The 27,552-nt window shown below is 30.6% G+C and overlaps 4 protein-coding genes across 5 annotated transcripts; 1 reads left to right on the top strand and 3 right to left on the bottom strand.

Annotated features, from left to right (window-relative positions):
* Positions 1–6,879: 6,879 nt before the first annotated feature.
* LOC108343064 (monosaccharide-sensing protein 2) lies at positions 6,880–11,677 on the top strand. The gene is made up of 6 exons (XM_017581108.2): positions 6,880–7,118; positions 7,258–7,369; positions 7,658–8,218; positions 8,823–9,760; positions 10,338–10,525; positions 11,063–11,677. Exons 2-6 carry the CDS (start codon positions 7,291–7,293, stop codon positions 11,505–11,507), a joined length of 2,211 nt encoding a protein of 736 aa, XP_017436597.1. The 5' UTR covers positions 6,880–7,118; positions 7,258–7,290; the 3' UTR covers positions 11,508–11,677.
* Positions 11,678–13,291: 1,614 nt separating this feature from the next.
* LOC108341797 (protein MULTIPLE CHLOROPLAST DIVISION SITE 1) lies at positions 13,292–16,128 on the bottom strand. Of its 2 annotated transcripts, XM_017579449.2 has the most exons (6): positions 15,979–16,128; positions 15,709–15,891; positions 15,445–15,602; positions 14,811–15,198; positions 13,832–13,945; positions 13,292–13,721 (listed from the first exon to the last, which is right to left on the bottom strand). In XM_017579449.2, the coding sequence occupies exons 1-6, from the start codon at positions 16,021–16,023 to the stop codon at positions 13,524–13,526; spliced, it is 1,086 nt and encodes a 361-aa protein (XP_017434938.1). In that variant the 5' UTR covers positions 16,024–16,128; the 3' UTR covers positions 13,292–13,523. The 2 variants fall into 2 exon arrangements, with proteins under 2 accessions (XP_017434938.1, XP_052732047.1); XM_052876087.1 differs by lacking the exon at positions 13,832–13,945.
* A 7,109-nt stretch (positions 16,129–23,237) lies between these two features.
* On the bottom strand, positions 23,238–24,159 carry LOC108342348 (RING-H2 finger protein ATL80). Its single transcript, XM_017580107.2, has one exon. It carries the CDS (start codon positions 24,047–24,049, stop codon positions 23,495–23,497), a length of 555 nt encoding a protein of 184 aa, XP_017435596.1. The 5' UTR covers positions 24,050–24,159; the 3' UTR covers positions 23,238–23,494.
* Positions 24,160–25,065: 906 nt separating this feature from the next.
* LOC108342127 (outer envelope pore protein 21, chloroplastic) lies at positions 25,066–27,424 on the bottom strand. Its single transcript, XM_017579839.2, has 5 exons — positions 27,253–27,424; positions 27,109–27,186; positions 26,832–27,032; positions 26,657–26,755; positions 25,066–25,340 (listed from the first exon to the last, which is right to left on the bottom strand). Exons 1-5 carry the CDS (start codon positions 27,343–27,345, stop codon positions 25,257–25,259), a joined length of 555 nt encoding a protein of 184 aa, XP_017435328.1. The 5' UTR covers positions 27,346–27,424; the 3' UTR covers positions 25,066–25,256.
* Positions 27,425–27,552: the final 128 nt, after the last annotated feature.

The raw sequence follows: 27,552 nt of genomic DNA, 5'->3' as shown, positions 1-27,552 counted from the left end.
ATTAGTTGATTTTTAGAAAATATATTCCATTGTTCCAATACTTAAATATAGAATAAGAGGAAAAATAAAAGAGAGTTGAAAAATAGTGCATGTGAATTGGGCGAGACATGAAGCATATGGATAATGCATGGCACATGGAGAAAGGACCTACCATTGTTGTGGAGAAGAGTTTTGTCATTATAAGATTCTCCATTCCACCTTTCAACATTGAATCACCAATTCATTTCAAATTATTACAATTTTCAAAAATTGCTTCCTTTGCCCTATTTATTCTCTATCTTCCCATTTTAAACATTCTAATTTATCTGCGATATATTTGTCAAGATAAGAATTAGATTGTAGTAAGTGATATTTATTGTTCAATGGGGTAGTGTATTTTTAAAAAAACTTAATTTTAAAATATGAATTATTTTATTTGAAAATTATATAAAATTTTAACGACTCATGTTTAAATTTTTTTAAACTTACTTACAACTAATAAAATAAAATATTATAAAATTGATAAACACAATAAATGGTTTCAATATATAAATATATAATACTAATATAATTATTAAAAAAACCATAATAATAAAATATATCTAAAATAATTAAGAAAAACTATTAAGAAATAATATATATAAGGATTTTATAATAATAATAATAATAATAATAATAGTAATAGTAATTTTTATAATAATAGTAACAATAATAATAAAATATTAATAATAATATTATTGAGAGATGGATATTAAAGTAATATGTTGAAAGTATTAAAATAAATTGGTAAATGGGTTGTAAAGTAATTTCAGTAGTATTCTATGAAAAGACAAAAAAATCCTAATTTTTCTGTACGTGTCAAATAAAGAGGATGGGTAGAAATGTATGTTCGACTGTAATCAGTGTTTATATCCCTGTTGTCAATTCTAATTCTAATAATAATAATAATAATAATAATAACAATAGCAATAGCAATTGTACCACTAATATTAATTGAAATAATAACCCTAAAAATTAATAACGATGATAATTTTAATAATACTAATACTAATAATAAGAATAAAACTAATCATAATAATAATTTTATTGATAGTACTAATACTAATTATAATGTTAATTAAAAGAACTATAGTAATTCTAATACTAATAATTTTACTAATACTGATTTTAATTTTAATTAAAATAACTATAGTAATTCTAATAATAATAATACTAAAAATAACAACAACAATACTAATATTAATACTACTACTACTAATAATAATAATTATTATAATAATACTACTATTTCTAATACTAATCCTAATTAAAATAATAATAATAATAACAACAATAATATAATAATACTAATAGAAATATTAATAATACTAATAATAATAATAATAGTTTTACCAATACTACTAATACTAACATTAATGTTAATTAAAATAATGATAATGATACTAATACTAACCATACTAATAATATTTTATAATAATAATTGCAGTAGTAATAAGAATAATAACAGTAATAATATTATTTAATAATAATAATATATAATATTAATAATAATATTATTATTAATGATAATATATAATAAATTTTATAATAAGATTAATAATATTTATAATAATAGTAATAGTAATATTTATAATAATATTATTGAGATATGGGTATTAAAGTAATCTGTTGAGGGTATTAAAGTAAATTGGGACAAGGGTTAAAGTAGATAAGATAGTAGATTTGGAGAAGACTTACAAGTGTTTTTGGATTCAAAATCTTAAAAGATGTTGTCACGTGCGCATTGCTACCAAAATGTTTTAGTTGGAATGATTTTATTTTATGTCTTTTCTAATTAATGATATAAGTTTTCAAAATAGATAAACATATATATATATATAACGTTTTTTTAGTAATTTATTTTTCTTTTCAACTTTTAAAATTATTTATTTATCTCCCACGATCCATTTTAAATCTAACTACTTATTTTTAATCTTATTCATGAATGAGTCCACGTGCTATAAATTATGCTATAGAATAAAATAGTTTTCTTCAACAATATTTCAAAAAGAGTGAATATAAAAAAATTAAGTATTTAGTCAATATATAATTAAATAATAATATGATCACAATTTCCAGATAATCAAAATATTCTTACTAAAAAAATAAATATTTTGAAATAAATTAAAAAACTTATGCTTTATTTGAATTAAGAAGAGAGTGAAAAAAAATTGAACAGAATGAAACGTTGAATGCTTTAAATTAAAAAAGAGAGTAGGAAAACAAAGAAAAATAACCAAAGGTGGATATGTAATTAGATAGTGATATGGTAATAAACAAAAAAGTGAAATTTTATATTTTTAATATAAAAGAAAAAACACCAAATAAATATAAAAAAATTTATATGTGTCGAAATATTATTGTAATTATATATATTTTGTGGTTTACACTCTTTTTTTTTTTACTAAAGTGATAAATGGGGTATGAAATGGATGGAGTACTAAAATAAAAAGGGAATATGCATGGTGAATTAGGTGAAATTGCACCACTCATAACCTAATTAATGTTGCATGTGCCTCTGTATGCCAAAAAAATCAAACTACCTAGGATTCTGTCCCCCCCACTTCAAAACATATTACATTTTTCTATTCTTTATTTTTCTATTCTTTATTTTTGTTGAAGCTTAATAGTATTCAAGTTTATAATTCTTTCAATTCTAATATTCATGTTTTATTTTAATTTTAATTTTTCACTCAGTTTTCTCATATTTTATCCATTTATTGAATTTCTAACAAAATGATAATGTACATAGGAAATAAAAAAAGATTGTAAAAATTAGTAACAGAACGACGTCGTTTTATTTGCTTACACATAATTACTCCATTAGAATTTTAATACATAGCAATTAAAAAATTGATTATAGGATGTCAGAAACTTTAAATAATTAAACACGTCAAATAAAATAATGACAGTGAAGGGATAAGTTTTTTTATATTATGCTGATTCGTTTATCAGTTAAAAACATTCCACAGATCTACTTAAAATTTGAAGTTATTCAATTTTTAGTTTTACTTGTTTTGTTTTATTATTTATAAAATTTTCACTACTTTCGTTGTTCAAATTAATCACATTAATTGTTTATAGCTTACACTTATTTTCGCCATTAATTTAGAAATAAATAAGTTTAATTTAATGTGATAAGGATATGCATTAACATTCTTAAAGATCATAATATATCCTTAAACATGGTTGTGTTAAGCTTATAAAATTGGCAAAGTACACGTTATTGATTTATCGTAAAATGAATATATTAGTAATTTTATAGCATAAAAAAAAGAACCAAAAAAAAATTAATTCTATACTTTTATAATACATGGTTTATATGGTTGCTGTAACAATTTAAAGTGGGTCAGAAAATTATGCTGCATAACTAGTTAATTAACTTTAGTTATTTTAATTTATTTTTGTCATTAGAGCGTATGGCTTTCAATTCATCTTCAAGATCTGTGTGATTAGTTGAGACTCCTAAAAGCACGTGTTTCTAAAAATATGCAGAATTAATAGGATGGTCGTATTTTATATTCATTTGACAAATCCAACTTAACAAGTAAAGGTTCTAGAGCAAGTCTTTCCTTTTTTTTCTTTTAATGCAAAATTCACGCAATATCACATATGACATGGAACAAATGAATATTTTATAATGCTTTATTTTTATTTCAAAAAATTATCATGCTTTTTAGTGTAAGAAGTAAGTGTATTATTTAAAGAGATGAGAATAGAAAAGAAAATAAAAAGTGAGTTTCACGTGATGAACATGGTAATTTGTCTCTGCCAACCCGATGACAATTAGATAGTGTGAGGTAGATGCATGTACATTTTTTTTTTCATAAAAATATAACCTTATTTATAAGAATTTTGACTTCAAATTTAAAAGAAAGAAAGTGATATAAATTTAGAGAGAAAATGGGAATGGGAAAGAATGGGATGAACCCCCTTTCCATCAAGGTGGGTCCTAAAGAGAGAGGGAAGTAGTTTTTGGACGTAAGGTTTGAGATAGAAATAAATAGGGTTATATATATATATATATATATATATATATATATATATATATATATATATATATATATATATATATTTATATATATATATATATATATATAATTATGTGAATATATATTTTACAAATATTATTGTTAAAAGTTTTACAGAAAAGACTAATTTAGAGTATATAAATAAATGTAAACATCATCTTTTAAGTTGGTTTTATAACATTGAATTAAATTTAAAGTTTACTTTTTAATATAATTTCAAAATATCACTAGAGTCTATTCTAACAAAATTTGTTATTTATTGGACAAATTATTTCACATATTATCAGACTACTCATTAATGTATATTTAAACACATATATGTTGAAAATTTGACGTTGACTAAAAATTGAATTAAGTTTAAAGTTTATTTTTTAACAATTTATTTATAAATTTCATTTCATTTGTATATCACTTTTACATATATTTACACGTGATTCTTATAAAACACGTTTATAATAAAAATTAAATGAAGGTATATATATATATATATATATATATATATATATATATATATATATATATATAATTTGCTTTAACTAAGTTAAATAATTTAGTCATTTTAATAACTTTCAACACTTTTAATATTTTATAAATGCTTAGATGCCCTTTAACAACATAATTTACGAAACTAATATAAGTTAGTTCAAGATATTCAATAGAGTGGCGTTTAGGAGAGTGTAATTTTTTTTAGAAATATATCATCTTAAAATTGGAGAGTGAATGAAAAAGAAAATAAACCTGCGAAGAAGAGACTAATTAGAATATATGAACATATAGAATAGAAGAATAATATAATTTGAAGGATAATAATTTATTAAAGTGTCTTATTAAAAAAGGCTCAACAATTGTGTATTTTTTTTCGTGGAAGAGCAGGAAGAATAGTAATTATAGTTATACATGATTTCTTAAACACGTAGTCAAAGGGATGATAATTAAAAACACGTGGTCCATTAGAGAATAATTATTAATGTATGGTCCATTAGATGTATCAATGTTACTAAAGTATTACACAAATCTCTGTTAACTCAACTACTTTAATCAAATGGTAATTTATATAACTTAAATTACTTTTCTGAAATGATAATTGTATTTTTAGATAATTCGTAATGTGGAAATTTGGTCAAATTTTACTTTAAATTTATATATATATATATATATATATATATATATATATATATATATATATATATATATATATATATTTAAACAAATGCGAGGTTATTTTGTTTCTTATACTCAATACGAGGGTTGAGTAATTAGAATATCATAAAAAAAAATTCATTTTTTTAATTAGATAATTATGATAAAACAATTATTGAAAATCTAAAAGAAACAATAGTTATATTACAACATGATTTTTTTTCTTCGATTTTTGTTATGAGACACTATATTGCATATTTAATTGTTATTGTCCAAATCTCCCACAGTCACATACCATCTTTCTTTTATGTTTTGTTGGAACTTAATTATTTTTTATGTTGCATTTGTAGCATATATCATAAGTTGCTTATTTACTTTTTCTTCAATCAAACATTTTTGTATTTATCTTTTTCTTTTTTTAGTAGGAGTATTTCTCTTTTATTTTTAACATACTCTTGAACTTCTTAATGCTATTTTCTCATTTGGATATTTTGAGTCTTCAAATATTTATGGAATCTCATATTCCTGCACTTTCAAACCTTTATATAAACTTTTACTCTTTTTTATAAAGTTTATAACATTTATGGAATCTCATATTTTGAGTCTTGATGCATTTATACTGAGAGTTACGTATTTTTTTTTATCATTGCTTGAAGTAAATATTATATTATAACTTTTTCTTTTTTCTTTATTTATAACTTTAGTGTCACAAAAAATACTAGTAAGAATAGCCCACATGCATGACGTAAAAAAAAATCCCAACTAGAAGACAAAAGAACCTATTATATATGTTTATCCATGCACATAATGAATTGTGTAAAACACATAATTGATTTCCTTGGATGTTAGGAAAGTAGCTTTAGATTAAAAACTACATGAATACGACACAATCAATCATATGTCTTTGTTCTTCACCACACTTAACATGGGAAGACTAAGTCTCTCTTACGTACGTGTTTGATGAGAAATCAAGCAAAAAGAAAATGATAACACAAAACTTGATATTTTTTATTTACTTTTGAGGACTCAAATTACGATGGGTAGAAATTAGAAAAAAAAAATCTAAAAGAAAGGGTAAATTTGTCCTTTGGATTATAACATGCCCACAGCGGTGAGAGTTCGACATTCTGGGAAAAATAGGTTTGAGAATTAAGAATGAGTAAGGAAAAAAAAAGAATTTAATTGGGCCAACATTGCCAGATGAGTTGAATCAGAAGGAACGCTTATTATAATTATGAGAGTATGTGGTATTGTGTAAAATAATAAAATAATAATTGGAGAGATGTTTGTGTGTGTTGCGTTGGAGGGTCAGGATGGCGCATCACCGTCGTTTGATAATTGGTGATACTGATCTGGCAGATGCTGGACCCCTTTTTGTCCTCACGCACAATCTCTCACCACGCACCACACCACACCAGATTCCATCCATCAATCACCCCTTCCAACACCTACCATCCACTTCACGCTCTATCATTAGATTCATATTCACACTTTCTTTCTTTCTTTCTTTCTTAATTATTATTTATTATTATTGCAACATGCAAGAGAAGAAGCTGTTACTACCACCATCATCATTTCAAAATATTTTAAAATACACAGAACAGAACAGCCAAATCCTTCGTTCGTTGTCATTATTAATATTAATAATATTAATATTAATATTATTATTATTATAATTAGTATTACTGTTACTGAAAGAAAGTGATTTTGTTTATCTGTGTGTGTGGTAGGCAAAAGAAAGAAAGAAAGAAAGAAAGAAAAGCTGTTTGTTTGTTTTACTCTGTAGTGGTGTGAGGATAGTGGCGACTGGTTAGTGAGGAAGGGGAAAGAAGAGCGATCTGAAATTTCGGATACTTTAATTGCTTCTCGCTTTCACCCAACCAACTCAATTATAGATACTCCGTCAACCTCAATCTCAACTAACTATCAGTACTCACTCGCAACCTTTTCTTTTCTTTTCTCTTCTTCCATGCTTGCTTGCTTGCTTGATTCAATAAAGAGAGAAAGCCGTTTTTTTTTTTTTTTTTTTTTGCTTTTTGGTGCGTGATTCTTGCTTCTTATTTAATAGGTACTTTGCTCGCTGCTTCCTCATCTCGCGCAAATGAAGGGTGCTGTTCTCGTCGCTATTGCCGCTTCCATCGGTAATTTTCTCCAGGGATGGGATAATGCAACCATCGCCGGTATGGTTCCGATTCTTCTTTCTGTAACTACTGATTATGTTCGCTTTCGATATAACTGCTTGTTTTGCGGATTGAAGTGGTGAAACTTCAATCTGGATCAGAGAGCTTTTCTAAAGAACTGCATCTGACCTCACTCCACTAGATTGGTTGCATGCAAGTTTTTTATTATTCGAATCTGATGTGTTTCTGCTCTGTTTGTGCGAAATTTATCAGTCAGTCTGATGAGTGATTATTATTCTCGGTCAATTTTTGAGATTGCCTGACAGATCACTGATTCTTGTTCTGCAGGGGCTATTGTTTATATTAAGAAAGACCTTGCGCTGCAAACAACTATGGAAGGGCTTGTGGTGGCCATGTCTTTGATTGGAGCCACGGTAATCACCACGTGCTCTGGTCCTGTATCGGATTGGCTTGGTCGGCGACCCATGTTGATAATCTCCTCTGTGCTCTATTTCTTTGGTGGTTTGGTGATGCTTTGGTCCCCGAATGTGTATGTGTTGTGCTTGGCCAGGTTACTTGATGGATTTGGGATTGGCCTTGCTGTGACTCTTGTTCCGGTCTATATATCTGAAACGGCACCCTCTGAAATAAGGGGATCTTTGAATACGCTTCCTCAGTTCAGTGGTTCTGGAGGCATGTTTTTGTCGTACTGTATGGTCTTTGGCATGTCGTTGACTCCCTCGCCTAGCTGGAGGCTCATGCTTGGGGTTCTGTCTATTCCTTCGCTCCTCTATTTTGCACTGACAATTTTTTTCTTGCCTGAGTCTCCTCGGTGGCTGGTCAGCAAAGGAAGGATGATGGAGGCCAAAAAGGTGCTCCAAAGATTGCGCGGAAGGGAGGACGTGTCAGGTAACGGCATTATTTTTCAAAGCATTCTTCTCAACTTTTTGAATTAGGTTGCTATGTACTGTGGGAATCCTGTTTGGTAATTTCAGGTAAATGCTAAATTCTAACACGAAATCACTAGTTACGATTTATCGCAACCTTAATCTGTTGTAATGTCATGATCATGTTTATCAAATAACGGTCTACAGTCACAATTTTTCCCCCACATTAAGTATTTGGACTCCATTTGACTCCAATTGCGGCCACCTTTCTTTTTAATTTTCTACAATTAAAAAAAAATCGCAACTGTAGCTGCAACTCAAAACCTTGAACATTTTTTATTAAACTACACTACAATACCATCTTCAGATTTACGGGGTACTTAACTAATTCCTACATAGTTGCATATCTCCTTCCTGCCATCCTCCTTTTACAAACTGCATCTTATCTCGTATATGTACAGAACTCAAAATGATACTGTACACATAGACCATCAATGTAAAATACTAGGTTGTACATGATTATCATTTTGAACTTTTCATTGCATGGATTAGTTTGTGATTCTCAACCGGTATTGAAATTTGTCAATGCAATGATGAATCAATTTATGAATTTATAATTCACGCAGGCGAGATGGCATTGCTGGTTGAAGGTCTCGGGATTGGGGGTGATACATCTATAGAAGAGTACATAATTGGCCCTGCTGAAGAGGTGGCTGATGGTCGGGAGCTAGGAACAGATAAAGATAAAATTCGATTATATGGATCCCAAGCAGGTCTCTCTTGGTTAGCAAAACCTGTCACTGGACAGAGTTCTATTGGCCTTGCATCACGCCATGGAAGCATCATCAACCAAAGCATGCCCCTCATGGATCCTATGGTGACATTGTTCGGTAGCATTCATGAGAAGCTCCCTGAGGCGGGAACTGGAAGCATGCGAAGCACTTTGTTTCCAAATTTTGGAAGCATGTTCAGCACTGCTGAGCCGCATGTTAAAAATGAACAGTGGGATGAAGAGAGCTTACAAAGGGAAGGTGAGGACTACATGTCAGATGCAGCTGGTGGGGACTCTGACGATAATTTGCAAAGTCCTTTAATCTCACGTCAAACAACAAGCCTTGAAAAAGACATGCCTCCTCCTCCTTCCCATGGCAGTATCCTGAGCAGCATGAGGCGTCACAGCAGTCTTATGCAAGGATCAGCTGAGCAAGTTGGTAGTACAGGCATTGGTGGCGGCTGGCAGCTGGCATGGAAATGGACTGAAAAAGTGGAGGAGGGAAAAAAGCAAGGAGAGTTTAAAAGGATTTATTTACATGAGGAGGGAGTTTCTGCCTCTCGTCGTGGATCCGTTGTTTCAATTCCTGGTGAAGATGAATTTGTCCAGGCTGCTGCCTTGGTTAGCCAACCTGCTCTTTACTCCAAGGAGCTTATCGATGGACATCCAGTTGGTCCTGCTATGGTTCACCCATCTGAGACTGCTTCAAAGGGGCCAAGTTGGAAAGCTCTTCTTGAACCTGGGGTTAAGCATGCATTGATTGTTGGAGTTGGAATACAAATACTTCAGCAGGTAATGTGTGGTTACTATTCATTATTCTCTTCTCCACCCGCCTTGCTTATTATAATGATAAAAGGGTGGTATTTAGTAATTTTTCCTATTCATAATCTCCATGCTCGTTTACACTTCCGTTGCTTTCCTTCTTTTTATTTAATTTTTTGTGGGTAATGTTGGGGAGCAGAGGACTTCGATTGCATTACTTCAACCCAAGTCCAAAACCTTACACAAGCCTTCTGCTTTGATGACTGCTTACGTTGTTATCTAGTGTCTATTGTTGTAGCCCTAAAATGTTATGTTACTGATCTTGTAGTACTGTTTGTCATTCCCTAGTAAGTTACAAAGAACATTTGAAGTGAGGTTAGATAATGGTGTTCAAGTTAAAAAGTTCAGATGTAGTTAAGTATTAACTGAAATCATGAGATTAGCTAGACTGGAGTGTGACTGGCTTAGAATTCTTTGCTCTTTTCTTCAAGTATCCAAAGCTACCAGAGCGTCTTGCTGAATTTGTACTTTATCCAGTTTACTGCATCAATTTATTAGTTTATGTCCTGTTATCAATGGCTGACTCCTAATTCTTCATGTTCTGCAGTTTTCAGGGATAAACGGGGTTCTATATTACACACCTCAAATCCTCGAAGAGGCCGGTGTTGAAGTTCTTCTTTCAGATGTAGGCATTGGCTCAGAGTCTGCATCATTTCTTATCAGTGCTTTCACAACCTTCTTGATGCTTCCTTGTATAGGCTTAGCCATGAAGCTCATGGATGTTTCAGGCAGAAGGTACGCTTCCTGTTTTTTTTCCTGGCATATAGTTTTCCCTATGTATCCCTGCTTATGTTTTTGGTTGCCGGTATTCGATGACTCTTCTTTTTGCATGCATTTTGTAAGGTGATTACCAGTACTGAACTAGATAACTAGATTTGTTCCTCATTAATTTAATGACGTCCATCTGGTCGAACAAAAATAGAGTTTGTCGTCGTTATCCTTGAGGCGCATAGATCCTAGTGACTTTCATTGTACAACACAAGTTAAAGCATAGTTACCAAGGAAAGTGGAATCCTGTAGAATTTAGTGTGTTCAGACTACGTAACTAACTTTCCTGAGCTTGGAGAAATTTAACCCTAACAATTGTTTCACTCGATTACTTGAAAGATTAGCCAAGAAGTAAGACCACTAGTAGATTCCAGACAGGTTTATTCTAAAGGTTACTTGAAACGATTTGCAGAATTTTGTGTCCTTTTTCAAAACACAACATATTTTAGTATTTTCTTAAGTTCATCTTGATTCGTTGTCATTAAGATACTCCGTTGTTTGCAGGCAATTGCTACTTACTACAATTCCCGTGCTGATTGTATCACTGATTATTTTGGTCATTGGAAGCCTAGTAAATTTTGGCAACGTGGCCCATGCGGCAATCTCAACTATATGCGTTGTGGTTTATTTCTGCTGCTTTGTGATGGGTTACGGACCAATTCCAAACATTCTTTGCTCAGAGATTTTCCCCACTAGAGTGCGTGGCCTCTGCATTGCTATATGTGCTCTAGTGTTCTGGATTGGAGACATCATTATCACATACTCGCTGCCTGTGATGCTCAGCTCTTTAGGGCTTGCTGGTGTCTTCGCTATTTATGCCGTCGTTTGTTTCATCTCCTGGATATTTGTGTTTTTGAAGGTTCCGGAAACAAAGGGCATGCCCCTTGAAGTCATCTCTGAATTCTTTTCTGTTGGTGCAAGGCAGGCTGCTGCGGCCAAGAATGAGTAGCACCACCTGTTATATACAGTGTATAACTTTAGTTGCTGAAACCCACCCTATCTCGTCTTTATAGATTTTGCTTGCCATAAGTATATTTGGAGGAGGAGGATATATGTTCGAGCATGTGATATGGATGTATTATTCTTTCATAAATATAAATTTTTTGCATTTTAGAATTATCCACATTAGGCTTTGATGCAAAGTTTGCGTTGTTCGTGATAAAAGTTTAAGTGTTTGCTACGTTATAAAACATGAAAACTGGGAGAGGTACCCTGGTGCAGATCCGAGAAATACAGTAGTTAGACCAGATTTTGATAAGGTATCATTATTCTGCCCATGGCCATCAATGAATTGAACAATTTATCTTTGGCCATGTGACCAAAATCCGTTAATGCTTCAACTTTTACTCATTACTGTGCTAAGGAGATTTTTTGTGGGGGCCTTCGATATTAATGCGCATTCTTGTCCCAGTGGCCACTCAAGACTGCCCAATTACACTTGCTGCATATTTAGTTCTTTATACTTCAACTTTAGAGGGGACAACTCCCTTTAACGACAACCTCAATTCCCTGTTTTACTATGCTTTTTCTTTTGGTATTTTGGTCGTTTCTAGCTCTTTTCGATACAAGTTGTGCTCACTCGATCTCTATTTAAATTTGTATAAGAGAAACAAGCACTCTTCGCTGTCATGAAGAAAAGAAAGCGAAGGATCGTGAAGAAAGAGAATAAAAAAAATTCAAATATAATAATTTAAAGATACTGAAAATGTGAAACACTCAGCCGATTATATTTTCGGATAATTTTGAGTTTAAAAAACTACTTAAAAATATTGTCTAGGAGGAATCCTAATCGGCTGAAAGTGTACAGTTTTTTTAGACAACATTAAAAGTTGTTTTCACATGCTAACCTGAAGTTTGGTTAAAGAATTCAAAATAATTTTCATTGAAACGTGTAAAAATGTTTTCTCGTATGACTTGTAAACACATTCATATTATCTATAGTAAAGGTTTTTTAAAATCGGAATATTTAAAATACTAGTTAACATTTAAAAAAATATATATACATATTTGTTTCTTATTCTTACAAAACTCATTTTCCAACAAATCCTTTATGCTGTTTCCACTTATGCAGATCGGGTGTGGTGAACAAGAGCAAGTGCTGCAATGCAACTTTATTTCCACTAGTACTAATTTATCAGACCTTCCCAATCTTTTGGAAATTCTCATTCTCAATTTAATATTCTTATTGTTACCGACTTCAACGGTGCGGACTTTTAGAAAGGTAAGTTATGTGGCTACAACGAACTTTAAAGCTATGATTATTGAATGATGAAATACGATTAAAGGTAATAGAAACAAGTAACTGCATCTAGGAAATACTGCTAGTATAATTTGTATTTACAATAGCAAATTCTACATATATCAGTTTGGGGGCATGAATTTACAGATGTAAATTAGAATTATATTTAAAATTGGAATTAGTGTAATATTTATATTTGAAGTGTAAACAGAATAAAAAAGAACAATAATGATGACAATAATAATGTTCGCAATAACCTGTGGGAATTATTAATACAAGATTGCAACCGTGCATCTTAAGAGTGAAATTAAGATTTGCAATTAAACAGTTTTCGTTCTTCGTCGTCTTCCTTGCTAATTTGTTATAGGAAATTCTAAACGGTTTTTATGTACAACCAAATAGCATTACGACTAAATTAGGACATGTAAAATTCCCCACAAAAACAAAGACATGTTTTGTTAGGGAAATCTGATTAACTGCGTAGCTTGACAATATGCAGCAATTGCATCCAAATTATATTTTTATACCCCAAATAAGCTCATGCAGAACAAATTATATTTACAGTCCTCATCTATACAATTAGACAGCTCTAAAGACTCCAAAATGAATAGTACAAAAAATTTGGGTAAATTCAAATCCATACATTAAGCGCTATTGGAGATCTATAGCCCGCCTCATAGTACTTTTAACTTGGATCAAGACGGGTAAAAGCTGTGTGCAAAGAACCTAAAGAGTTGGATCTTCGGATGATTTACTTTCAAAGTGATTTGGGTCACTATCTATATTAGGGGAGTCAGAATCACTCACTTGATTGTTTACAGAGCTCTTCTCTGCTTGATCATTTAATCTGGCGTGGGAGTTGAACGGTCTCTCAAATTCTTTAGCACTGATAGGATCTATCACTAGTTTATTGATTTTCTGCTCCTGTAGCATAAATAATACAAAAGGATTCAGTGGTGCACTAAATCATGCAAAAACACTTTAGCGATGTCTGCATGCGTGTGTTATTGTTTAGCATTGGTAGGACCACTCGCCTGATTGTTTACAGTGCTCTCTGCTTGTTCATTTAATCTGGCTTGGGAGTTGAATGGCCTCTCAAATTCTTTAGCATTGATAGGATCTATCACTAGTTTATTGAGTTTCTGGTCCTGTAGCATAAATAATACAAAAGGTTTCAGCGGTGCTGCATATTAGGTTAAAGCACTTCAGCAATATATCTCCGTGTTTAGTGTGAGAATTACTTTTATGTGAGAATGGGTGACCAAGTTTCGACTATATAAATGGTGAAAATTAAAAGCTACTTAAAAAGGTCACACGTAGTGGTGTCCATGCATGCCAATTTCTGATATCAAGGATTTGAATCAGCCAAAATACCAAGAATGAAAATGTTAATTCGTTATGGGATAGAAACAGCCTGGTTTGACCGTTTGCAGCACATGAAGAAATCTTGAACCCAAATGTCATTCCAATACACTCCCTCCAATCTTTAATATAAGCAAAAAATGATATCTTAGATGCTAATCTCAAATATAAACAAATCTCAACAAATGTATTTTATTTAATGAGACTATCTCCAAAATGCTCTTCATCTAATTGGAGTTTTACTTCGAATAACTCTCTTTTATTCTTGCAATCATGTTTTAAGAAAAAGTAGTCTAAGAAAAGTGTTTTTTTTTAAATGAAATGCTACTAACTTTCTTAAATGGTGAATTTGTTGTCTACTCATATTCAAGACTGGAGGGCGGTACTAAATATACCAAGATCAGTCAGGGTGTATCTTCTTTGCTTAGTTTTATATTGGATTTGTGCTATAATAAATGGTCACTGGTTGAATCACAGGTTGATTTCCAAACACTACTATCTTGGTGAGGATAAGCCAGAATGCCAAATTTAAAGACCGCCTACTCCTCATGCTTAAGAATTAGGAGAAAGTGATGATAGCATTTACAAAAGAAATTTTAAAACTAAATAAAAGACGTGGAGCCATTGAATTTACTTGTAACCAGAGCTTACATTCTGTAGGGCTTCGAGCTTTTTCTGCAGGGCTTCATGTTCGGCTTGAATCCGGAAAGGAACTCCGTGCTTTTGATACACATTGTTCTGAGCCAAGTCTTCATCCAGATCAGTAGCAGTGGTAGCAAAAGGATGATTAGCCGGAATCCACCTGACAGTATCGGGATCAACATCCGGAGGCACTGAGTCCCCTTCTCTAAGGAAAATAGTGGGTCGCTTCCACTGATAGGCACGCGATCTCCTTCTCTGGTGAGTGGCCTGCTGCTCTTCGGTAAGTGTAACAGGGGCTAAGCGGTAAACCTTACCACACATCTCAACGGTTGAGTTGCTTTTGCCAACCTTAACAAAAGGATTATTGAACGGGTCTTCGTACTTGAGAGGCCTTGATCTGAAAACATGCATACAACAACGCAGATAGACAAATGGGGGGATCACCATTGTTACTTGTTAGGCAGGAAAGTGGAAACTCGATCTCACTGGGCAAACCTTATCAAGTAGTACTAATATATGTGGCCGTTTATGTTAATTATAGTTTGCCACTTATTTTATGAGCATATTAGATAGATAAATACATAATATGAATGAACAAAAGCAAAAAATAGTAAAAATAAGTGGGTATGGATAAAAATCATACATGCCTCTTCTATCAGATTTGAGTTGTCCACGTCTCACAAGATCAGCCACGGAACCTGGACGCTCTTTTTTTCTGGACACGACCCTCAATGCTCCAACCAAAACCACAAGCGCAACACATACCCAGATCGGAAAATTGTTTCCACCGCTTCGATTAAGCTACAAATAACAATAACAACAACAACAACAACAACAACACAACATCAGCAACAAGAAGAAGAAATGGTAAATGAAGAATGAGTGTGAAATGAAAAGGGTACCACACCAGGAAGGAGGGGATGGTGACGGAATTAACGAGTTGATGGTAAAATTTGGAAATGGAATTGATGGAATCGTGTTTGAGTTGTTGGGTGCGAGAGCGCCATTTGGAGATCCCGTTTCTGATAACAATGCGATTTCTAGTTGTGATGATACTGTTATTACTAGTGCCACTGCTGAAGGAACAAGGCTGCAATTTTTTTATTTTTTTTTAAGTTTGATCGTTAATCAGCATTGTGAGAAACAATGTATAGTGTTTGTGGAATTGAAAACTTACGCGAAGAGAAAGCGAGCGAAATTGCAGTGTCCAAACAGAAGCCATGCGAAGTTGTGTTGGTGGCAACTCAATTGCAGCTTTCACTTTCCATTCCCTTTCTCTATCTTCTCCCCCGATCTTCAACCTAAGATGTTAGGGTTACAGATATTTTCAAACATAAGGAAAATATAAATTATAGTGAAAATTATGTTTTAATCTATGTAAATCATAGTGAAAATTATGGATTTTATGTCATTTGTTATCCATCTACAAAATGATTTTGTTATCATTTTTTTCTAATTTAATATGAAAGAAATGAAAACAATTTCTTATTTTTCAATAACGTTTTTACGATAATAATATTTTCACAACATTTTTTTGACAACATTATGTGATTGGTCCAAAATTACTCCATAATCAATAATAATAATCATAAACATTAACATAAATCATAGAATGACACGTACAATGACATGTTAAAATATTGTCAACAAAATGTTGTCAAAGTATCATTATTCATGTTTTTATATATGATAAAACGTATATATTATGATAGAATAAAATAATAATAATAATGTCATGCACTTAATAGAAAATTTAATAATGATTCAATTGGAAAATTTGAAAATACTACGTATTCATTGTAGCAAAATTGTTTTTTAAAAAATCAATTAAAAATACTTGAGTTTATAATTAAAATTAAGTCTAATAATAATAATAAAATTATTATTTAAATATTTGTGTTCATGACGTTATATTTTTAATTACTTAAAAAAATGCGATATAAATATTTAAGCTATATGTGAAAGAAATTGTTTTTTAATATCAAATTTTAAACACAAAATTAGTACCTTCAAATACACGGACATTTCCAACATAGAAAGAGTATAAGATAAATACCAATTCTTTTATACTTGTTTTATTTAATTTAAATCTAGGACTACTTCAATTTAGTTCATTCTTGAATGGATTATTTCAATATTTCAAAAAACAAATGTTACAACCATTAATGATAAGAACATACATCGCTCAAGAATTTACTTTTCTATTGAAATGAGAATTATTACAACTATTACAAGCATTAATGTTACAACTATTACTTTTCTATACAGAAAATCTAAGACATTGGAACTATTACAACTAAAATGAAATGAGAATTAGAGTAAATAATATAATAAAATTTGTAACATTTTTACAGAAGATAAAAGAAATAAGAAAACTTTTTTATAACTTCAATGTAATATTGGCACAGTAACAAACTTCTTGAAAAAAAAAAACTCCTAAACTTTAGAGAACATTGAAAATAAACTCTTTATTTGTAATTATACAATTTAAATCGATATAAAAATTTCAATATTTCATAATTTTTCATAAATATATTTTATATAAACTTAATCCTTTACATTATTTATGTATCTTGATTTTAATTTTAAGTCAGTCGAATATTATTATTAAAGTCAATAATTACATTGTTAAGATATTGTCCATTCTAGAAAAGATTCCTAATAGATTTATTCTTAAAGGTATTTTGAAGTGAAATGAGTATTTAAATAGTTATAAGTCTCAACTCTTACACGATATATAATTATTGGGTGTTGTAGGAAATTAAACCCCTAATTAAGATGCAACTAAGAAAAATGATATTCATCTCCAGAATTTAAGAAAATCAATAATTCGCATTAAAATCTCATTATCGACCTTATAGTGAATATTGAAATTTAAATATAAATCTACAAACAAGTGACAAGATGTTGCTATCACGAGAATAAAATTCTTTAATACTCAAATAAGAAAAATGTATCTGTAAAATATTCTATGATAAGTAAAAATGTTTGAATATTATAAACACAGTAACAAGTAATTTATTCTATTATGCTTAGGTGTTTATTCGTTAAAAGTTTTTTTTATTACATTATTTTCAACCATTTTTTTGTTTTCATCTGCATAATTCCTAAAATCATTTGATGTGATACTTAAACTTGAATTTTTATTGTCTAAAGGACTAGTATTTATAGTTGGCTTGTAAACTTTTAACAATTTTGTTTGGGGTGAAAAATATACTATATGCCAAAAAAGTTAATAGTTTATTTAGGATATGCCAGCTAAAAATAGAAATGAATATTTTGATTTATATAATAAAATAAAAAGTAAGGAAATGTATGGTTATGAATAAAGGAAATAGAACATGATGTTTTGTTAGGTAGTGACGGAAAAGAGGGGTGGCGATGGAATCACCTTTAACAAAAGTCAAGCAATTATTTAATGATGCATTGAGTCTTTAGAAACTCTCTTTTTTGTCCTAATTCCCCAATTATTGATTCCAACTGGGATATCAACTTCTCATTACCCTAATTGCTTTATAATACTAATCTCATAACTTATAATTATTCTTTATTTTTATAGTGGATGCGAACACTTTCAATGCTCCATCCAAACAGCATCAAATTTCAAATCGTGTAATTAGGGCAAAATGAAAGGGCACATTCTTCAAACACACTTTTATTAAGAAAACAATAATAATAATAGAATGATATACATTAATTTAACACACATTAAAATTAAAATGATCATAAAAAATAAACTTTTATATTAAAAAAAATAAATAATAAAAGAAAATAGTGTTAAATAAATGTAAATATTGATATGTATCAAAGTATCATTTCTTTTTTAATCAAACTTTAAACCCAATCAACTCTGAAGGAATGGTTATCTAGAGTAAGATTCTTATTTGTTTTCTTATAACCTAGTATAAAAATCTCGTATGACGTCGAATATTTTGGGCTTTTAAAGAAAAATTTGCAAACGACGTTATATCAGGAGACGTTAAATTAACGTCGAATTTTGTTAATATACGATATTAATCAATTTTTTTTTTGTTTTTTTAATTAATTGTGATCATTTTTTACAACTCTACCAAACTTCAAAAGAATAAAAACAACAAATTTCAGTTTTTGGTATTTTATAAAACAAGAACTATGAACACAGCATCAACCACAACCAACAATAAACAAATGCAATCAAACAACAACAACAAACAAGTTCAACCTAACAACAACAAATAAGTTCAACAAAAAAAAAAACAACAAACAAGTTTAACAAATAAATTCTTCAAAACGAAAATGAAAACTAACCTTCAAAAGGTAGGTTCATTAGAATAAAGTGTTGTTACCGGTAACAGAGAAAGCAGAATGAACCCATGGAGAACAAAAACACGAAAATAATCGGTCAAAACAAACGAAAATCATACATAAAATGCATTTGTATCAAATGAAAAAAAGATTACATGTTATGGTCGTCAAACTTCGTTCCATAAAAGTTTGAGAAGAGAAGAGTGTTTCGCTGATAAAGTGTATCTTCCGCTCAAATTTTTATTGCATCCGACATTTTATATCCTTTTACGTCAATTACAATTCTAAACGACGTTTAATAATTACATTTATTTACAAAAATGTCACTGATCATTTTTAACCTTGACTATTCAGTGGTTAAACGTTGAACACGTGACGTTATACATTGTTTTTGTACTAGTGAGTAAAGATAAATATATAAGTGTAATTAAATTACATATTTTTCTTTGTACAAAAGCAAGAGTAATTTGTTACCTTACTTACACAAGTATATAAGTGTAATTAAATTACATATTTTTCTTTGTATAGAAGCAAGAGTAATTTGTTACCTTACTAAGTAAGATTGCTGGTTTCCATTAATAACAATTAAAAAAAAAACACAATAACAAAATTGAAAGAAATAATTTTTAGTAATATAAAAAAAAAGAAAAATCTCACACAACAATTTCTGTATAAAAAATTTAAGGGTTGAAATAACAAAGATTATGTTAAAAGAAAATCGTTTAGATAATTACATTAAGAGGTGTTAAAGAGTCTAACTAATGTTAACTTACTAGAATATTTTTAATAAACAGTTTTCTATTTACTTCTATTATAATATCGTTTGAGTGAATTTTTCAATAAATTTATTATTGAACATGATTTAGATAATCATCATGAAGATAATTGTTGTATTTTGTAGTTAGAAAATATATATATATATATATATATATATATATATATATATATATATATATATATATATATATATATATTTTGTGTTTTCCTACTGTGATTCATATTTTTAATTTTCAAATTCCTTGGAAATTTTAGTTTATTAGACTCAAATTCTGATTAATATTTGAAAATTGATAAAAATTAAAACCTACAATGTAAAATATTATGTATTTTAATTGAAAAATATGATAATATTGAAATATGTATATGATTTCTATATTATGAAAATGACTAAATTTATCTTACCAATCTAGTATATGTGTAAATCTAAATTTGTAAGTCGATTTTCTGATATTGAGTTAAATTTAAAATTTATTTTTTAACATAATATCAAATTATAAAATCGTTATCGGATTACCTTAATCTGGTAGTCGTTATATATATATATACCTGAGTTGCATTGACATGAGCGGGTTAACATAAATCGTGAGCAAACTATTGGACACATTGATTTTGCTGTTATAACTATTTGAGAAACACTACAGAAATTTGGTGGTGTAATTTGAATGCCATAGAAAAAGTCAACCGAAAAGTGTGTCTGCACTAAAATGGCACTGAAGAATTTTCTTTTGCATGGAATTGACTTTGTCTCAATCTTCACTCCCTCGACTTCTGCCTATCAGACAACAAAATTCTGACCTTTGGTTGTGGAAGTGTGGTGAGTGCAAAAGCACAATCTCCATAATATAAAACACACTCACTTAAAGATATATATGTATGCATTCATGTAATAAAAAATGTTATCTATACAACTGCTGCCATTGCCATTGCATTTCCTGTTACAGAATAATTTCTCTTCTTAAAAGATGTAACTGGCAACGTTGTTTAGAATGACAGACATGTTCGAGTCTCGTATGTTTATTTACTTTTGACAGATGTTGAAGAATGGACTAAATAGCCACTGACACACTCTCAGTGTAGTTATATTATCGACACTATAATGAACTTTTATGTCAAACTGTAATAAATGACGATTTTTTATTTCTTATTTTTATAAATGCTTCTAAGTTCTCTGATTTGTTTATTTTGTTTACTTTTATATTTTGAAAGAAAGTTACATATGAGAGGATTTACGGCAATGTAGAATGTATATAGTCTGAGTGAATAAAATTCAGAAATTTATTAGAAATAAAAACTTGGGATTCGTTGGTGGGCCCAATAAAAACTTGAATAGTTTTGGTCCAATGTGTACTTGAATCTTTATTATTTATTGAATTAAATGATGTATCAGATTATTTAATGCAACCCACAAAAGGAAGATTATTCGGATACCTAATGGCGTGTGATTTCAAATGAGACATTCATTGATATTAGGTCCCGCTGTAACATCCTAGTTAATAGTATATCATTATTATATATAATACTTAAGAATATATAACTCACGAATATGTATTGTTATTGTGGTTATTTAAAATATAATTATAATATTAAAATATTTAAAAAGGTTTTATACAATTAAAAAAATATTATATTGATTGAAAGTATGATATTACTTAATGATATATATATATATATATATATATATATATATATATATATATATATATATATATATATATATATATATATATATATATATATATATATATATATATATATATATATATATATATATATATATATATATACTAAGCACTTGTCCAAAATCATCTTAAATAAATACCGAGTTGATGTGAAAGTATGTTTTCTGATATGCTTCTGGATTCAAATATTGATAAGTTTACTAGGCACGAGTAAACAAAAAAACGAAATTGATATGCTCAAAGGATCTTGATCCGTTGAGAAGATGTAATGCTTTTTAAGGAAAATGTTTTTTTAATAATTTCTTTTGATAATTTTTTACAATGGTTTATATAATAACTTGTGATTGGTCTGTTTAACCTATTATGATATGTTTGTAATTGGGCATTGATATGAAAATGAGTTGTTGCGAATAATAAAGAAATTAAGAATAGAGTATGGTGAAGGTAACGGTCATAATGAGAGGACTTGTTAATAAAATGTTTGGATAATAATAAAAGAGAAAAGAAAATGAAAATAAGAATGGAGTGAGGGCATTATTAAACTTTAGTGCTTTATGCTCCACTCTCCTTTCTTTCCTTTCTTTCCTTTCCACTAATTCACATTTCAGCGGAAGAATCTCAGATACTTCTCTTCTCTTCTTCTGTAGCTTTCTCAGGCACTCTTCCAATTTCATTTCTTTTCTCATCCCACCCAACCCTCATTTCGGGTCAATAATTAAACACGTCAAACCTAATTTCTTTACACAATTTGCGTCCTCCATCATCAATAACTTTAACCTAATTTAGTATGTACAAAAATTAAATATATATTTCAAACAACCTATTTCCCTATTTCTATATTTTTAAATATTTTATCATCATTATTCTACTTCAGGCTAAGACTAACCATTTATTTATTATAAATTTCAGGTATATGAATCAAATTTTTACATAATGCAAAGTAATAATTTTAAATTAAAATACTTCCTTAAGAATAAAACTCTCTCTATCTTCATTTTCTGATTTTATATGCACACACATTTTTGAATATTTTCCTTCTCTCTCTTTTAAATGACTATTTTTTATGCCTGATAAAAATTAACATCTTTCTCGATCATTTCAAATTATCATTATGTATATACTTGATTTTTTAGCAGAATATAAATTTCATTCTACAATATTTAATTTATATTTCTACGAATTTCGTTTTGTTTTCTTAAAAAGATAATGTTTATAATTAAAGAAAACTTTATATTACAATTTAAAATGATTCAATATAAGTTGAGCATATATATACTCAATAGTATAATTTATATATTCAAATATATTCATTGTAATTTTAATTATATTAAAAACGAACACTTTACCTTTTGAAATTTGAAGAAAATAATTAAACTAAAGATCATTATTTCTCTTCCAGCCAACTTTTTTTTATACTGTTTTTGAAAAAAAAAATACAACGCGACATCACACATTGATAAAACAAGGTATAAAAAGAATTCAACACAACGCCAGAAGTGTAGTTGAAAAGATAAAATGGCGTCAGGAAGGAATGGACGCCATCTGGAACCAGTTTTCTCTACGAAAAATGAGACATAGAAGGTGCCATAACATATGTAGGTGATACGCGAACGAAATCCGATCAAACCAGAGAAAAATTATAAAAAGAAAAAGAAAAAGGTGAAAACGTAGTACGAACGGAGTAAGAACCAGATTCAACTAAACTGATGCAGGTTGCAGAGAATAAGATATCACACCATTGCCCTGAGAGCGCACAAATGGAATAATACAACTGATAATTACAGCACTAACCATATCAATCTGAAACTAATTAACTAATTCCTAACTGACACTATACTACACACGAGCAACTAGTTCATATTATACATTATACATACTATATAGGCCATATATATTACATATATATTTTAAAAGAAAAGGATTCATGAATTTAGAGTTAATATGATTAACCTAAGGCAAGAACCTATTGCCGTTATCCTCCCTTACCTTGAATCTGGCCTCGGATTCCGACTGCGGCGGGGGCGCGGAGCTGGAGCTCGACGGAGCCGGGATCCCGCCGCACTTGTCGCACCGAGTAACCACCAGAATCTGACGGCACGATGGACACGAGGAGTGCGATCTGAGCCAGGCGTCGATACAGCTAACATGGAATCCATGTCCGCACTGAGGCAGCACTCGGATTTCGTCTCCGGCGGCGAACTCCGAGAGGCAGATCGCGCAATCGGCGAACTTACCTGCGGATTCGGCTGTGGCGGTGAGCTTGGGGAGGGAGCGGAGGACCTTTTTCTTGACGCCTTTGTTGGCGGCAGCGGGAGGAGGCTGGGGAGTGGGGGCAGAGGAGAGGCGGAGGCGGCGGAGACAGCCGCAGCGCGCGACGGCGACGAGGCCGAGGACGCAGATGAGTGCGCAGAGGAGGGCGGCGAGGACGACGACGAAGTCGGAGTCGACAACGGCGGAGTCGTTGGACGAGTTGCGCTCGCCTAAATATCTGAAGGGACGAGTCATGTGTTCGGAGAAATGCAAAGAGTGTGTTTGAAGTTTGGGTTTCTTTTCTTTGGTTGGACCTTACACTATAAGTAACTACTACTGCTCTACACCTCTCTTCGTATTTATAACAATATTCCCTTCCAAATCCAACTATTCTTATTCATTTCAATTTCATCACCACTTCAAATCAAATTACTTATAATTTAAACATCCCAACATTCACACTCTTTTTATTCATCAAGACCAAAATTAATCATTACATTCATCATCTTTTATAAATTCTTAATTGGACAGTCAAAACTTTTACATGCATATGCTTTCTTCCTTTACTTCTTATAAGTAAGACATTTTTTATTTGATATCTCAGAAGTAAAAAATAAATTAAGAATACTACGTACATAAGACTCTATTAAGAATACTATATATATACATAGCATTACCAATGATCAAATTGATAAAATTTTAGAATGAAAATTTATTGTACGAGAAAATAAATTATATAACAACAGACATAATATAACATAATTTTACATTATGATATAATTACAGTCATATAATCATAAAAATCACATATAATCATTTTATCAATCTTCATAATAATCATCTTAAAAATCTCATCCACAATAAAAAAACGCACTGTGTTACACGCCCTCCTTTTCAATTCTTTAAAAGCAATCTCACATCAAAGATGTATAAATGACTTTGACTTTAAACACAATCATCTTAGGTCAGCCAGAAAATCACTATTGGATAATATAATTTAATATTTTTGTCAAAAAAAAGTTATAAAAAAAAATAAAGAAGCAAAGTTAATCATTACAAGGTAAATCTATTTTGCACTTCAACTTTTATATATTAGAAGTATATAAATTAATCTTAGAAAGGGTATTTGATTTATTTCCTATAACTTTTTTCCCTAAAAGTTTTTATCAATTCATACATCTTTTTCTTTAGCGCTTTATTAATAAGGCGAATTCATCCAATTCCAGATGATGACATCTTACAGACGCAGTGAAGAATTTTATCTCAACACATTGTAAAATCAATATGCGAACTTCATTTTCAACAAATCACTTTAGTTCCTGCAAAGCAATTCGCATGACTAAACATAAATTTATGCATGGTCCCTTTTATAAGGCAGGCTTAAGGTTAGGGTGAGAAACAGAACACGTCTACAAGAAATGACAAGCAGAACATCAATGCTGAAAAAAGCTCTCTGCACTTCTCATAAGTCATATCTCACGTTCCATCTACCTTTGTAATCGGCATTTATTGTCCAATTATTCTCTCTGATCTGCAGGTAAAGAACCTGAAACAAGAGTTTCAATATGGAATGTAACATTAAGAAAAAACGTCATGAATAATATAATAGGGTGTCAGAATTGGGAATGGTACACAGATCTACATTAAATATCAAAACATCTTCTACAAAATGACACCAACTACAACTTCACGGATTATGCTAACTTCATAATTTCAGAAAACCATTTGGTTGCTACCAGATGAAACATCAACGTCAGACTATAGTAATTTTACTATTTTTGTACCCTAAGAATTCCTTAAGTGCACTAATCCACGTGTCACACAATTCAATCGGTGTCAAAAACATATAAATTGTCCATGACTTCGACTTTAATAACGTTCTTAGTTTTAGGTAAAATTCTTAAACACTACGTAACAGACAACTGCAGTCACATTTGATACTGAGGCTTATATCGTGGTTACTTACAAAACAATTGACTAATGAAACAAATTCTAATAAAATGATTCTTCTATGCCCTTTTCATTCGATCATGACGGAATACAAGGGTTCAATACAAAGCCCTGTTTGCTTGTAGGTAACTAAAGAAAGAGATAGACAAAAGGAATAATCGTAAACGGACGACAGTTCTAACAAACTAGCGCTAATTCAATGCAGTGAGAATATTCTACACATGGGCCTCAACCTCATTGCTATCAGTTACAGACCATGGTTTTAAAACCTTGCAGCTAATTAGTTTTACTGAAGACAGTTCAATCTAGTTCCAACTCACCAGTTTCATACAGAATCAAGAAACTCAAAACCAACGATAAATGCCCAGAGATTGAGAGAATGACAGGAAAAAAAAAGTAGTGGCAGAAAAGGGATTTCTCTTAATCTAGGTGCTGAAAGGAAAATGATAAATGAATTCATTGGGCTCACAAAATAAATTCCCCGAAGACGGACAGAAAACATGATCAATTCAGCAGCCACTACATCACAAAATTACCCAAGGCTCCAACAACCACGAAAATCACTGATGACAAAACTCCATCCAACTCAAAATCATAGTCAACATAGATAGATAACTGTCTGGCCTTACTGCATGACAAGATACACAAGACAATATTCCCATTTTTTTGGTTTTCTTTCTCCATATATTCAATCCTTCCCGACATCTCATGCCATCCACACAAATACTAATTTCAGTCACAAGGAACATGACAAAATCTCCTATCACAACATAAAACTATGCTATCACCAAAGCATTCTTGACACCACCAAATTAGGATAAAGAATTCGAAGCGATTTATAATCAAGATATCCATAATGAAATCGCGGTTACAATATTGGAAAGTTATGATTGAGAGGAGAACAACAAAAACCTTTTCAAGACATTCGCATCCAAGTCTGAGTCTAATGTCTTGATCCTTCTGGAAATTGAAGAGGTTCAACGATAACTCCACAGCAACTCTGGACTTTTTCTACAAAAAGAAAACAATTCAGCATTTGAAGTAAAAACGAAATGCGCAATTTAAAGTTAAAATCAGAGAAAAATACCTCTTTGAACTCCCTGTCAACGTCACATGCTCCTTTGATTTTAAAATTGAGAACATTCGGTAGCTCTTTGAACTCTCTGTCAACCTCAGATGATCCCTTGAGAACGCTGACAGGGACAGGAATTGTTGTCTTTGCGTTGACAGTATAGCGGAATTTTTCACGTTTATCGTGTCGCAATCCGACGCCAAGAATGGACGATAACTAATCGAGCGAAACAGATATTAATAGATAATAAAAAATAGGTTTAAATTGGGAAGAAGAGGAAAGAAACACTTACATTTGAATAGAAATGTTTAATAAGGATACTGGAGGAAGAAGTTAGTTGTCCAACTTTCGTGTCAAGTTCTCCGTTCATCTAAAAGAAGAATAGATATGAAATTAGAGATGATGAAGAAAATGTTTGATGATTAATAGAGAATACCTGGACGTAGGTGTTGGAATTGATTCGAAGTTTTTCCTTAGCATGAATTCGCAGAGCTTTGAAATCTTCTCCGTATCGCAGAGAGGTCTCCATTTTTGTTTTTCGGATAAAACTCAGTATCTTCACTTCAGTAGTAACTCCAACTTCAGTTATTAGATACAGCACAACCCTAGTATTATTTATTCTCTTTTCCTTTCTTTCTTTTTTTTATTCTCTTTTCTTCTGCATGGGCCTTTCGCTCCAATTTAATGCCACATAAGCCCAGTACTTACTGTTTTTCTTTTATTGTGCATGGTGGAA

Source organism: Vigna angularis, chromosome 4, assembly GCF_016808095.1.
Source record: "Vigna angularis cultivar LongXiaoDou No.4 chromosome 4, ASM1680809v1, whole genome shotgun sequence".
In the NCBI taxonomy this organism is placed as follows: domain Eukaryota; kingdom Viridiplantae; phylum Streptophyta; class Magnoliopsida; order Fabales; family Fabaceae; genus Vigna; species Vigna angularis.
The sequence above is the reverse complement of the archived record's forward strand: the minus strand, read 5'-3'. Positions and strand labels throughout refer to the sequence as shown.

Bases quoted from the DNA above. Each gene is read 5' to 3' on its own strand.
- LOC108341797 (XM_017579449.2), bottom strand. From the start codon at position 16,023: ATGGCTTCTGTTTGGACACTGCAATTTCGCTCGCTTTCTCTTCGC. The intron at 15,603-15,708 runs GTGTGGTACCCT...TGTTATTTGTAG, and splicing joins TCACCATCCCCTCCTTCCTG to CTTAATCGAAGCGGTGGAAA. The intron at 13,946-14,810 runs GTAAGCTCTGGT...TTTATGCTACAG, and splicing joins AGCTCGAAGCCCTACAGAAT to GACCAGAAACTCAATAAACT.
- LOC108342348 (XM_017580107.2), bottom strand. From the start codon at position 24,049: ATGACTCGTCCCTTCAGATATTTAGGCGAGCGCAACTCGTCCAACGAC.
- LOC108342127 (XM_017579839.2), bottom strand. From the start codon at position 27,345: ATGGAGACCTCTCTGCGATACGGAGAAGATTTCAAAGCTCTGCGAATT. The intron at 27,033-27,108 runs GTAAGTGTTTCT...TCGCTCGATTAG, and splicing joins TTAAACATTTCTATTCAAAT to TTATCGTCCATTCTTGGCGT. The intron at 26,756-26,831 runs GTATTTTTCTCT...TTCTTTTTGTAG, and splicing joins TTGACAGGGAGTTCAAAGAG to AAAAAGTCCAGAGTTGCTGT.
- LOC108343064 (XM_017581108.2), top strand. From the start codon at position 7,291: ATGAAGGGTGCTGTTCTCGTCGCTATTGCCGCTTCCATCGGTAATTTT. The intron at 8,219-8,822 runs GTAACGGCATTA...TAATTCACGCAG, and splicing joins CGGAAGGGAGGACGTGTCAG to GCGAGATGGCATTGCTGGTT. The intron at 9,761-10,337 runs GTAATGTGTGGT...CATGTTCTGCAG, and splicing joins GAATACAAATACTTCAGCAG to TTTTCAGGGATAAACGGGGT.